The sequence below is a fragment of the Phyllostomus hastatus genome, unplaced genomic scaffold, assembly GCF_019186645.2.
Source record: "Phyllostomus hastatus isolate PE091 unplaced genomic scaffold, TTU_PhHast_1.1 phas_contig_147, whole genome shotgun sequence".
Taxonomy (NCBI): Eukaryota; Metazoa; Chordata; class Mammalia; order Chiroptera; family Phyllostomidae; genus Phyllostomus; species Phyllostomus hastatus.
In genome coordinates, this window is record NW_025333603.1 from 9,680,682 (window position 1) to 9,694,499 (window position 13,818).

Sequence of the window (13,818 nt, forward strand, 5' to 3'; positions counted from 1 at the left end):
ATTTAGCAGAAGTGGGCAGTGATGATTGTGACTGAGTTTTCCCATGTGCCAGAAATGGTCCAGAGGCCTGGGCCTGGCCCTGGCCCCTTGACCTTATCTAAACTTCATTTGCCTCTCAGGAGCAGAGGGGGCTGGTTTTAAGGGCTCTTTCAATTTTTATCGTCTAAGGAACGGGGATATGTATCCTTACCTCCCAGGCCTCTCATAGGGATCCCGTGTGGGTCCAAAGAAACTGATGAGACACGACTGTTTATAAAGTTCCAGACATTTTTTGAGGAAGATTGTTGTTTTAATTCAGCTACTGTTTGCGGAGTACCCACTAAGCGCATGTCAGAGTTATGGGTACAAAGTTGTACATACTAGCTTTCCCGGATTCTTTTGACTGCTGTCTTCCCAGCTAGTCTGGGGGTGTGTGCCCTCTCTTGACCTTCTCTCTTTTCACTCCCACCAGAATCTGCGCATCAGGTGCATTGGGATAGTCTCGTCCAAGTGCCCAAACCTACTGCTGCCTGCCAGGTCTACGTCCACTTCAGAGCCCGAGGTTGACAGAGCGGGACCTCGGCCCGGGCGCCCTCTGGCGGCCGCATGCGGAAGCTACGGCCCGGCAGGGAACTGGCGAGGGGAAGGAGGAGGGATGGAGGAGGAGGAGGCGCGGGCAGGGGAAGAGAGGAAAAAGTTGCCCTGGGAAGTTTGGAAAGTTGGGAAGTGGCTGCTGCGGGCTTCGCCTCCCTCCGCGAGTGTGTGAGGGAGCGAGCAAGGGAGCAAGAGAGGAGCGAGCGAGCGCCTGCCATGCCCATCAGACCCCGCCTCGCCGCGCCCGGGCGCGGAGCTCGCCCGGACTCCCTGCGGCCCGGCCCGGCCCTGCGCGGCCCCCCGCCCCCCGCGTCCCGCGCCGGGTCCTCCCCTCCCCCCCGCCCCGGCGGCCCCAGCCCCCCGCCCGCCCCGGCTCCGCGCCGCTCTCCCGCCCTCCTCTCTCCCTCCCTCCCGGCCGCGGAGCAGCATGGCGGAGCCCGGGCAGCGGCCGCGCGGCCGTCCGCCGCCCCTCTGAGCCCAGCTCAGGGGCAGCTGGGCACACAGATCCGACCCCCGCCCCCGCCGCGCCCGCCGCCGCACTTGTCCCACTGCGCGACCCCTGGAGTGCGGCGCACCCCTGGGACCTTGCGTGCCCCGGGTCCCCAGCATAACCCCAGGACCCCGCGCACCGCGGGATCCCAGTACTGCCCCAGGAGCCCCGCGCGCCCCTGGACCGCGACACCGCTCCAGGACCTCCGCGCGCCCCGAGACCCCCGTGAGCTCTCAGAACCCCAGGGCTCGGCCGACGGGGCTGCGCGCCCGGGTGAAGAGCTCCGCCCCAGAGGGTACCCCTCTTCCAACTGACGGAGCCCCGCCCCCGAGGGAACCCCAGGTTCGGCAGGGACATCCAGCCACGCCCCAGAGGGCTCCCAGCATCCAGCCACTGGAGCCCCGCGCTCCAGAGGAACCTCGGTGCCCAGCTGGGGGCTCCTCGCCCCGCTGAGGGGGCGCCGACTAGGAGGGACCCCGCGCCCCGCGGGCCCCGGCAGGATGCACACCGCCCTGGCGGGGCCGCTGCTCGCCGCCCTCCTCGCCACCGCCCGCGCCCACCCGCAGCCCCTGGACGGAGGACAGTGCCGGCCGCCAGGATCGGTGAGCGAGCGCCTGCCCGGCCACTCTCCCGGCCGCCAGGGCACTGCAGCCCCGTGGGGACGGTGGTTTGGGGTTCTGCCTTGCGCACCCACCTCAGCCCACCCGCTCCACTTCTGCCCGCCGGGTGCTGTCTCGAGCGCCCTTCCCTAGCTTCTGGTGCCCCGGTCCCAGCTCCGTACCGGGAGCGGAGATTGGGGCTCCCTTGGCCGTTCCTTCAACACTCGCGGACTCTCTCGGCTCTCGGGCTGTCCCCAACTTTCGGTCCTGCTGGAACGGTTCCTCTCTGTGCCCCTTTGACTCACTTTTTCTTGCTTTTATACTGTCTTCACCTTCCTGCTTTCTCTCTGCCCACTCTGACTCTCCGCTCCTACCATCCCTTGCCCTCTTTTCTCTGACTTCCATCAGACTTCCCTTCTCTCGAATTCACACACCGCCCCTCCCAGACTTCCCCGTGTCCCCTGCCCTCCCACTCTGACCTGGGGCAAACTTTCTCCCTGGTACAGTTTCCCACTTTTCTCTTTCTCTCCAACCCAGGTCCCAGCACCCACTCTATCAAACGCCCCCATTTCACAAAAAAGGGGAGCGGGGAGATTCCAGAGGAGAAGGAAAGCAGTGCCAGGAAATGAATGCCGCCCTAATATTTCCTTGGGGTCTAGTAATTATTGGTTCTCCTAATTTTCCTTCCAAACCAAGGAATCTCTTGATTTCCCTCAGTGTCCTCCCTCAAAGTGTTAATACGTTGAAAATAACCCTGAATTAGAGGCTGGGAGACCAGGGGATGCTTTTGTAGGGTCCTCACTCTCAGCCTTGTTAGCAGAGAGGTAGTTGACCTTGGGCAAGGTGCACCTCCAGGTCCTGACTCCTGCTGAAACAGGGACCTCGGTGGCCTGTGGACGCTCGGAACTGGTCTATATCTCTAGTACGCTGGGATTTACAATTGTTGATTGCAGTAAAGTAAGGTCCCATCCCCACCACCCACCCCCAAACATACTTCTCATTGTGCTAAAGTCAGGGAGAAGAATGTTATTCGTTAGCCAGTAGCTTGCAGGTGCCACGTGGACCGACAGCCCTGGGGGTTCCCTGGATGGGAAGTGACTGGGCTGGTGAGAAATGACAGTTGCTTTCTCATGCCCCTTCACCCCCGGCCCTAAACTGGACCTGGAGAAATGACCCCTCTTTCCATGCCCCTCTGTGTTCACCCCGATACACACCCTGGTAAGAGCTTAGGCGATAAATGGCAGAGAATTGGTGTTGGAGACCAGGTGTGCCTGCCTATTTAGGGGAGCAGCCTGGGAAGCACCCAGAATATGTACATTTCCTGATTCTATGGCATCCTCCTCTCCCCAGCTGGGGGCCTGAGACTTCACTTAGCCTGCGGCTTTTAAAGCACTTTCTCATCTGTGGTTTCAGCTGGTGGAGCAGAGTAGCTGACACCCAGATCTGCCCTCCAAAAGGAAAACTGTATCCACCCTGGTGGATGGGAAGTTGCTGTTTAAATAGGTGTGCTATTTTTAATGGGTGTTCTGCTTTCAAAGTGCTCTTGGCAAGTATCTTCTAATGGTTGGATTTAAGTTATATGACTTCCTCCCTTCTTACCAGAGCAGGACTCTTGCTCCCCCTCTCCCCACACTCCCCATGAAACGCCACTGGTGAAGGTTTGGCTTGGCCAAGCATGAATGTTCTCAGGTGGTGTGGCAGACCTTGGCACGAACAGTGAAAGCTAATCATAAATAACGAGGGCTTCCTTCATCGCCCCTTCCTCTGGGCCTGGCAGTGCCCTTAAGACTTACTTAGATAATAGCGTGTGTTTTTATACTCCCATCGACCCTTCAGGTAGGTGCTCTGGCCCTGCATTTTGCAGATGGGGAAACTGAGTCTGTAGGAAGTGAAACAGTGTGCTCAAGGTCAGACAGCTGAGACAGGGCAAAGCCAGGATTGGCCTGTGGGTCTTTCAGCTTCCAAAGCCCTTGCTCTTTCCCATGACCCTGTGCAGGTGTCTGCCTTCCATCCCCACCTCCTCCTGCCCCTCTGTGCTAACCTGGGTTTGCGCTGCTGCCATTGGCCTCACTGCTCTCCTGCTCCTCTCCCCCTGCAGCAAAGGGACCTCAACTCCTTCCTGTGGACTATTCGGCGTGACCCCCCGGCCTATCTGTTTGGCACCATCCACGTCCCCTACACGCGCGTCTGGGACTTTATCCCAGACAACTCCAAGGCAGCCTTCCAGGCCAGTGCCCGCGTCTACTTTGAGCTGGACCTGACAGACCCCTACACCATCTCGGCGCTGGCCAGCTGCCAGCTGCTGCCCCACGGGGAGAACCTGCAGGACGTGCTGCCCCACGAACTTTACTGGCGCCTGAAGCGCCACCTGGACTACGTGAAACTGATGATGCCCTCCTGGATGACGCCTGCACAGCGGGGCAAGGGGCTGTACGCTGACTACCTGTTCAACGCCATCGCGGGCAACTGGGAGCGCAAGAGGCCCGTGTGGGTGATGCTGATGGTGAACTCGCTCACGGAGACGGACGTGCGCTCCCGGGGCGTGCCTGTGCTCGACCTGTACCTGGCCCAGCAGGCGGAGCGGATGAGGAAGAGCACGGGTGCTGTGGAGCGGGTGGAGGAGCAGTGCCACCCGCTCAACGGGCTCAACTTCTCCCAGGTAGGCACCAGGCCCTGGGCGCCCTGCTCTGGGCAGCCCCTGTGCGTTCCTGTCCTCTCCTCTGATGGTCTCCCTTCTCGGGCAGCCGGAGCCTTGTCCTTCCCCCAAAGAGAGAAGGTCTTTTGGGCTGTGGAGAGGCTCTCCAGCTGCTTTGGGGGTGGTATGAGGGCAAACTGGTATGTGCTGGACTGGGGGTAAGAGTTTGGGTGTTTGCTTCCCTTTCAGTGGTGTTACCTGTGGGGGGTATACACTCCCCACCTGCCGTGCTTGCCTGAGCAGAAAGAATTTCCCTGGGAGCATCAGAGTGATGAAAAACAAAAAGAGGGAGCTGAAAGCTTGCGTTCGAAGCCCTGGATCTCAAGAGTAGGAGGCTATTCTGAGGCTGGAGGCAGCAGCATGTAAACAGAGGACGCAGAGAGGGAAACACAGTGCCCGGGCCTGGGGGCAGGCAGGTGCAGAGAGTGGACCTGGTGTGTACAGCCTGCTGTTTGACCTTAGCACTGTCGAATTTCCCAGACCTTTGCAAAGCGCCAGGCGACCCTCGGACTGCCTCTCTAGGCTGGGAGAAAGCCAGCCAGGATAGTTTTGGGGTTAATAATTTCAGAGAAATGTGTTCACTTACAGGTTGACAATTCTGATTCCTGAAACTAGAATTGGGGGCAGGGAGAGGGGAGGAGGTTCAGAGGTTTAAAGTCTCTGGCTGCCAGAGACCTGATCCAGCAAAATGTCATTAAAAGCCCTGTCCCCATGGGCAGAGGTCACTCGCAACTCACTGGCCCCAAACTCAACTCTGAGGCCCTGGGAACAATGAATTCACATCTGTGCCTTGAGATCAGCCTGTCTGTCTGGGGTGGGGGCTTGCATCAGGGCTGGTGGCTCCTGCTTCAAGGCCCCAAGACTGGCCATGAGCCGATGCCCAGTGAGGAGTGAGGCGTGGCCCCAGAGACATGGTCCTCTCTCTGTGAAGGAGATGGCCTGTAAATTGGCCAGGCCAGAAACTACCACTGGGACCAGAACTGCTTGCTGTTCAGAGATGTTGCAAGCTCTTCACCAGGGAAACAGCAGCAGAAACTGATCCCCTTTCAGAGATCTCTGGCCTTTGTTTTTCTAGGGGAAATGCAATATTGTCCCCAGGGAGGTAAGAAGCCAGATTGATTTGCCGGCCAAATGAAAGGCGGGTTTGTCGGTTCTCCTGCTGGCTCTCCCATAATTGTGGAGTCCTTACCCAGAGGGCCCCGGTGGCAGGAATATTGGGGAAGTTAGTCACGCCCTGCAGGGTTCTGACTACGCCTGACTCCTTCTCCATGGGGGAAAATCCTGTGCATTCTCTGGCCCAGCGCTGATTCCTCTGAACATACCGGCTTTCTCCCTCTGAAGTGACTTTTCCCTTGCCAGCCTCGAGAGCTGATATTATCTGCCGTGGGGTCCCCAGTGCTCGCCGCCCATCTCATTTTGGAGGCAGGCTTGTGGGAGGCCTCCTGTTCAGAGGCCTCATGTCTGGCCTCGACATCTCTTTTAGGCTAGGGAGGTAGGGGACCCACCGTCCCCCTAAACCCCCTCTTTGTGCCAACCACAGAGGAATCCGTAAGAGCTGAAGGGAGCACATAAGTGCTCTGGTTAAACAGCCCCTGGCTTTAATCTGTCTCTCTTAAAACAACAAAACTATCTTTCTTCGGGGTCTGGAAACACTGCTGTTCAACCAAATGATGGCTTTGGTAGGTTGAAAACATTTGCTGGAAAGTGTGTGAGGTTATGTTTTAGGAAAAGTTCCTGAGAGCCATTCATCGGCCAGCGAGGAGCCTGCTGACAGTCTCCAAAGCCCATGTTTGAAGATCAAACGGACTCCAATCTCTGGTTTCAAAAATGCGCCCACCCCATCACCAGCCTGGGCCCGCTCCTAAAATTGTTCCTGGGTCCAGCTCGTCAAGAGGGCTGCAGGAAGCAAGTCCCAAACAAAAGAAAACAGGGCTCCTCTTGGTTCCCTAATCTCCACACCCTTCACCACCTGCCAGAGTGTCCGACCCCACCAATTTGTCCTGTTATCATTTTGGAGCGAGGTGATGAAATGTCTTCTTCATCCCCATGGCCAGCCCTGGGCTAACTGGGAAGGGAGGGATTCCAGAGCTGGGGTGGATGGGGTTGTTAGGGATCCCCCACCCCAAAGTCAGAAATGCAACAGCTTTCTCAGTAAAATTGTATGCGCGCGTGCACAGTTTGATATGAACATCTGTGATGCATTATTGTACCAAAATATCTGTTAAGTGCATCAGATTTTTATTTTTTTCTTTCCTCTCAGCATTACTGTTATTGCAAAATATTTGGGGGGGGCAATGAAAGAAGAAGGCGGGAAATAGAAGCCTTAAAAGAGAGTGTTTTTGTTAAGACCTGGGATTTTAGTTTTAATTTGAGTATTTCTCAAATTTTTATATTTTCTGGGCAGAAATACCACATTTTTTCTTGTTAAGTGGAGAAAGGAAGCTTACATTTGGAACTCTGTGGGTTGAGGAACTACTGAAAAACTTTCTTCCATCTCTGAACAGCTTGGAAGGTTGGGCTCATTGGCTGTAGCCTGTGATTTTAATATGAACTGAGCGTGCTAGACCCAGCATCACCATAAGTTTGCTGTGTGTCCTTGGGCAAGTCATTTCCCTTCTCTGGGCCTTGTTTTTCCCGTCTGTGAAATGAGACACCAGGATGAGGTCATCATCCAAGTCCCTTCCAGCCCTGACATTCCGTGGGACGGTTATAATCAATTCCACGTGCCTGGCACTCTGCAGGAAGCTCCATATGCTTTTCCATTTTGTCGGACTCTCACAGCCCTGTGGTTTTCTAAGGTGAGTAGTCAGAAAGGTTGGAGGACTTGCCCAAGGTCACATGGTTAATGAGGAGCAGAGCCAGTCTGCCTGACTCGAGAAGAAGGGCGCACTCCTCTTTTAGGCTAGGGAGGTAGGGGACCCCATATGACTAGGTATTTCGTGTCCTCTTGTGATCCTTCCTTCAGTCCTTTCTTATTTCTTTCTCCCCTTTAGGACTTGAGGGCTTAAAAGTTTACTTCTTGGGAAACTTATACCTATAGGGAAATCATTTCTTTTGGCCATGGGGCTCGAGTGGGGATGGTGAAGGCAGGCCCTCTAAAGATTTCCCTGCTGTGTTGCAGACAGCTCAGTGTGGCAGGATGAGAGAGAGGAGATTTGCCTCTAGATTTCAGTCCCAGCTCCGGCTCAAAAGCCAAGGACTCATGCATAACTTTGGTGTTCCTGTCTATCATCTGGGGCAGCAGGGGCCAGCCTTTCACAGTTGAGCTGGTTTGGGGAGGACGTGAAAAGACACTACATGTAGAGATTACTGAGAAGGTAAAATGACTACCTAGATGTAGGTCTCATGCTTGGAAGAGTCTGGGCCAGCTGCAGACCAAGAAGGAGAGAGGAGGGAAGCCTCATCTCTGCCCTGTGAACACCTTCGCCTAGCAGCCATGTCCACTGCCCATCCTTTGTGGAACAGAGTGAAACTGAAGTAATAAAGGGTGGTGGTGGCTCCTGCCCCGAGGGGCCTGTGGGTACCTGTGCCTTGAGTCCAGATCTTATGACAGTCTTGGGACCTGCAGATTTCAATCAGCTCTGTCAGCTGCCTCCAGGGACTGGTACTAGCTGCCACTAACTTGCTGGGCTGATTAGGAGACCTCCTTCCCCCTCTAGGGGGCCTCAGTCCTCCCCCACCCATAGGTGGAGGAGCAGCGTGATAGGCCCTCTTGAGTTATGCAGTTGTCTGAGGCATAATGAGAAAACGAGGACCCTGCCTTCTGTACTTTGCTTGTTTTCGTGAACATGGGGTGTGTGCAGAGCCTAAACACTTGGGCGTGGCTGCCAAGGTTATCCAAAATGTTTGTAAAATAGCACAGCTCCCTCACCAGGGGGTTAGAAACCACAACATCATCCTTTAGTGAGCTCTGTCTCTGTGCAGGGCGCTACATTAGACCTTGTAAGTACATCATCTCTAAACCTCACAGAGATGTGACAAGACATACCATCATCTCTCTTTCACAGACAATAAACTGAGGCTTAAAAAGGTTAAGTCATTTGGCTGTGATTACACAGCCAGCCCAGGAGGACTCAGGGTTCAGACTTGGGTGTGTCTGATGCCAGAGTCCGTGCGGTTTGAGGTATGTGAGAGCTGGCGTGATTTTTGTTTTTAATAGTCAGAAGGCATTATCTGGTGATGGTAAGTGTGTGTGTTTGAGTGGTGGGAGATTGTCGTATCTTGCTAAAAATATAATAAGGTATATATAGAATTAGATAATTAGAAAGTGCCCACACTGATTTTCCTCTGGCATACAAATTGGATCTGAAGATGATTCTACAAATGGAATTTCCTAAGACATCCCCAGCTTGCCAAAGGACCATTGTGAAGGTGGCACCCCTAACACAGGCCCAGCAGGACCAGTTAAATAAAAGGGAGTCTCTTTGGTTTATAGTCAGAGATCCTGTATCTACACCCTGCAGGGCCAGCACATATGATTAGGTGCTCAATTAAGTATTTGGAGAAAGAATGAATGAATGGACAGGAACCATAAAACAAGTATCCCTGCTTCATTTCCTTCCACCACCCAGCACTAGTGAATGAATGAATGAAGGCTGCATTAGTGAAGATCCCCCTCCTTACCTTAAATAGCTTCACGCCTTCCTACAAGAACACAAAATTGAAAATCATCAAGTGGGTTGTTCAAATCCAAAGTAGGCTCCAGCTCCCCTGGCCCTGTTCCTACTTTACCTGTGACTCTGGGCTAGTCCTTTTGCCTTTCTGGGTTTAGGTTGTCACCTCTGTTCCATGAGAGTGTTGACTAGGGGATTTTCAGGGCTGGCCCAGTTCTGACTTTTGTGGTGCTCATCTTTGGCCCCCGTATTTTGGTGACCCTGAGCTATGCTGAGCTATTGAGCCTGAGTCCTCCACAGCTGGGAAGGGCTGGCAGTCTTTGGTGGGCCGAGGCTGATACCTGATTGTCTGGAAGGCTGTCGGTTCTGGTGGGCGATCCCGCTGCCTCTTGCTGCGGTCTGCAGAGCAGAGAGAGCCCTGGCCTGTCACAGCACCATCTGCGGGACAGCTGTCCAGCCTTGGAGCCTTTTTCTTTATTAGACCTTTACCTCACTTTCTCCTCATTCACCTGGGGCACCTTAGTGTCAGGCCAGCGCAATGCTGGGAGCAGAGACCTGGGAACAGCCTAGTTTCTCCTGCAGAGAGTTCACTGACCAGTCAGGGAGAGTGGGTATCATCTGTCCTTTTATACAGCTGTAGAAACCGAGGCATGGAGCGCCTGTGCGTCGGCCTCTCCTGTGTCCTGGTTCTCCACACCTCGCATGGAGACCCCGTTTTCCCTTTCTCTTCCTGTCACCTGTCTCTCATTTCTCAGGTTCTCTCAGAACCTCTCTCTCATTTCCCATTCTCAAGAATGACCATTTCTGAGTCCTCTGTCTTCTCTGAGCCTCCATGGCAGTTACAGCAGCACTGCCCAATGGTCCCTCGTGTCCACTGTCCTAGTTCCTGCTGGTGGCTTCCCACCAGGTCTTTGTGTCCTCCCAAGGGAGAGATCAGCACCTGGGCACCCCGAGGACCTCAGACCATGCTGAGTCCTCATCTCCTCAGAATCCCCTGCAGAAGGAGAAGTCCTCAGTCAGTGTAGATCAAAACACAGGCTGGCCCAGGGTGTACTAACCGCAGCTCCTGGGCTGGGAAACGCTTCTTCTGGTTTTGTCTCCACCCTGGTCTCTGCAGCCTGCCACACCTACTGTGCCTCCCACACCGAGCCCTGTGGTTGGGAGCTGTTCAGCAAAGGTCTGTCCCACGGTGTAGAAGTCCCTTGGGGGACCTGCTAGCATTGATACCTAGGCATGTGTATGCTCAGACTCTGTCTGTGCCCAGAGAGCTGTTTGCAAAGTGCCCCCACTGGCGTGGCCAGCCCTGTCTGCTCTCCCTGACCTGGTTATCTGAGACTTTAACATTTAATATATGAACACAACCTGGGGGAGGGGGGACAAGCTCAGAAGCCAATGTACTGTATGGCTTAGGTGCCTCTGTTGAAGGAGAGTGAGAAAGCTGGAGGTGACCAAAAGATCATGCAATATTCTAGTCTCAAAATTAGAAGTTTATAGGATGAACTCTTTCAGAATTATGGAATCTCTGAACCCTAAACCGGAACTCAGAGGCTCAGGGAATCTAAGAATGGTGAAATCTTAGAGCGTTAGGCTCAGAGGCATTTTTGGACTCGAAGAATCTTCACGTTGTGAAATCCTAGCCTCTCAGCTTTGAAGAATTTTCGGCTCATAGTCACAGAGTTCTAAAATTTTAGAACTGGAAGGGACCAGTTCTCAAGAATTTCAAGAAACCCTGTCCAAAAACCCATTGATCTTCTTCCCGCAACACACCCGCCAGCCGTCCCGGGCCCGAAACAGAAAGCCTGAGCGCTGAAGCATTTTGTGATGGAGATAAAAATGGGAGCGTGCCTTTGTTAATAGCTCCCATTTGGACATCTCTGGAAGCCAGGAAGAGGTCGCCTGGTAATGCAGCTTTCCGAGGGAGGAAACTGAAGAATGCAGCGAGCGCCGCAGCCTGCCAGCCAAGCTGCCGGCGTTCTTTCCCCCTCTAGCTTGCTTCTAAATATTATCCACTTCACTCCCTTTTATCTCCCATCACTGGCTCTCTGTCCACCCACTTAATCCACAGGCAGCCGGTGGCCCAGCTTTCAGCTCTGCTTGGCGGCTGCCAAGCCGTCTAGCCGAGCAGCAACTCCAGGATCTGCAGGCTTTTCAATCCGCACTGTGTAGCCGCTGGAGCACAACACTATTGCCCCAAGCTTGGAAGCGCTGCTACTTGTGCTGGGCCCCCTCCCTCTCCAGGAATTTCCTCCTTTTCTCTTCCACTTCTGAATCCTAGGAGATTTTCCAAGGCTTTACTCAAAGCTGTACCTCCTCTAGGAAGTCTTCCCAGAATGCTGCTCAATCCAATCTGCTCGGGAAGACCTGGTCCAAAACTTTGCTCGATGCCCCAGCCACATATATCCTTCATTTCTGTCGAATTTTTTAAATGACATTTTATGATATTCTTTTAGCACTTATATGTTTTGCTTTATGTTATAATGATGACTGAGGCAGTCTTTTCTTTCCTAATAGATGCAGATTCAAAACCTAGTTTAAAATATGCTTATGATTGACTACAAAATTAGGCCGAAGGTGCTCAAGGCCTGAAGTTGGGGCTTTGTGGAGCATTCTCTGGTTGGGGTGTTGGCAGCTTTGGATGCCAAAAACAGACTGCATCTTGGCCTCCATGTGCACAGAAAGCCTTCAGACGTCCCACCTGAGCCCTGCAGATGACTTCTGTACTAATGTTGGCCCATTCAGTCAGGAATCCATGGGTCCCTATTGGATTGATCTCTCTCTGACCTGGAAAATGTTGTTTTCTCTTCCTCATCTCTTACTTGCAAACAAAGGCTTCTTTTTCCCCCTCTTTACTCATCAGAGCGCACATGAGCCTCTCCAGGCTCACCCCATTTCCCTCTTTGTTTTTATTTTTAAATGTTTAATTTGACCTATTACTTGCTGCTTTGGTTTGGGGCTCCAACAATGCTCACCTCTTATAGTTCTGCCTCCGTCCCTGCCTCTCACACAGCAACCTTGGTCATGACTCCATGTGTTTGCTTATGCTGTCCACTCTACCTTCCCAGTTTTTATTGTCTGGCTAGCTCTTACTCCTATGATGTAGCAAGGGCTCCTGAGGGAAGTCCCTTTTAAAAGTCCAGACTCCTCAAACAAATGCCCTTTGTAGCCAGACTATTATTCATTGTCACAAGATTACACTGTCCCTATGGGCTGATGCCACCTGATCATAGCTCAGCAGTTTGAATGTAGGTGCAATGATGTGATTGGCTTTTAGCATTGTGGTTTTTTTTTCTTTTCTTTCTTAATTTTTCATTAAGGTATAATTGACATATTCGTCTCAGATATACAACGTAATGATTGTATGTTTGTATATATTGCAAAGTTGCATTGAGTTTTAAAAGGACTGGTGGGTGTCTTAGTCTGCCTGTGCTGTCATAACAAAATACCATAGGCTGAGTGGCTTAAACAACATAAATTTACCTTTGCACAGCTCTGAAGGCTAGAAGTCTGCAATAGGGTACCAGCTTCACTGGGGTCTGGTGAGAGCTTTGTTTGTGGCTTGCAGACAGCTGCTTTCTGAGAGAGAGAGAGGGAGATGTGACACGACCACTGGCCTGCAGTGACCACGGAATGCTGTGGATGGCTCATCGAAACATGAGAAAAACATACACAGAGACAACCAGGTCCTGTGGGAAAATAGGGATGGAACAGCCACTCTCTCTAGTGGGGAGTGCCATGGCCACCCTCCCTAGGGGAGAGCACCTTGTTCTCCCGCCTGAGCAGGCTTTTATTGGGTTCCTTTACACAGGAACTCAGGTAAAGCTCATTAACCATTGCCGGGAAGTAAGGATCAAACAATAAATAACAAGGAACTCTGAGGGCCTATTTTGAGTCTGGGTCAGATAGCTAAAGAGCTGTAAAACTTTGAGGAACAAACTTACTTCTTCTTTGGACCCTTATCAGTTAATTGAGAGCATTCTAAACAAAGCAGGTTTCACAGGATTTTATATATTCTTTCTTAGGCCTGATCACCCAGGGAACCCACCCTTTCCAGCACAGGGCGGCACCACCCTGTCATTGTTTCAGGCTTAGGTGGAACAAGGGAACTAAGGCAACCAAGAGATAAGGAGATTTTCTCACAGACAATGAGGACTCAGGTTTTGTCAAAGCTGAGGGGTGAGGGTCCATCACCCCCTTTTGCTGTGGCCCCCAAAGTCCTTCCTTGGGGGCCTCCCATGTGATTGTGCCTGTCTTAGGTCGTTCCCCCCTTGGGGAATCTTACCTGTCATTGGCTAACCGACCAAGCATTGGGGACCAGGCAGGGTGAAGTAAAAGGAGCAGAAGCGGTGCTCCTGCCAGGGAGATAAGCTTTTGTCTCCTTGCTGGCTTATGGTCCAAGGTCACTCCCTCAGCCTTAGCCTTGGCGGGGGTTACAGCTTCTGATACCAGGCAGAGTGGTTCCCAACAGAGATGTGTAGAGGTATGAGTTGGGGTTAAGAGTAAGTTCACTGGTGTCTCTTCTTATAAAGACACGAATCTCGTCATGAAGGCCCCACCATCATGACCTCCTCTAACCCTCAGTACATCACAAAGTACCCATCTCCAAATAGCATCATATTGGAGGTTAGGGCTTCAGCACATGAATCAGGGAGGGTGGTGCACATTTAGTCCTCAATAGTAGGTGAGTTGTACATGGGTCACCCAGAATCCTGACCACCCTTGAAAAGAGCCAGAAGGGACCTAACAAGGTCCATAGGAGTCAGAGCCTGGAGGCCATCTCCAGGTGACAGCCTGGGTCCTTAGGACTGGTGCAGTTTCTGCAGTGGCACCTGATGCTGGAGTGTGATCCTC

The 13,818-nt window shown here is 53.0% G+C and overlaps 1 protein-coding gene across 9 annotated transcripts in view; it reads left to right on the forward strand.

The window, feature by feature from the left end:
* The first annotated feature begins 991 nt into the window (after positions 1–991).
* TRABD2B (TraB domain containing 2B) overlaps positions 992–13,818 on the forward strand; it is a 253,527-nt gene continuing 240,700 nt past the window's right edge. For all 9 annotated transcript variants that reach the window (XR_006787859.1, XR_006787860.1, XM_045857718.1 and 6 more), the window contains exons 1-2: positions 992–1,665; positions 3,761–4,321. Coding sequence is in view for 7 of the 9 variants with exons in the window: in XM_045857718.1 (XP_045713674.1) it covers positions 1,564–1,665; positions 3,761–4,321 (663 nt within the window). In the remaining 2 variants the exon portion in view is untranslated. The remainder of the gene's footprint in view (positions 1,666–3,760; positions 4,322–13,818) is intronic.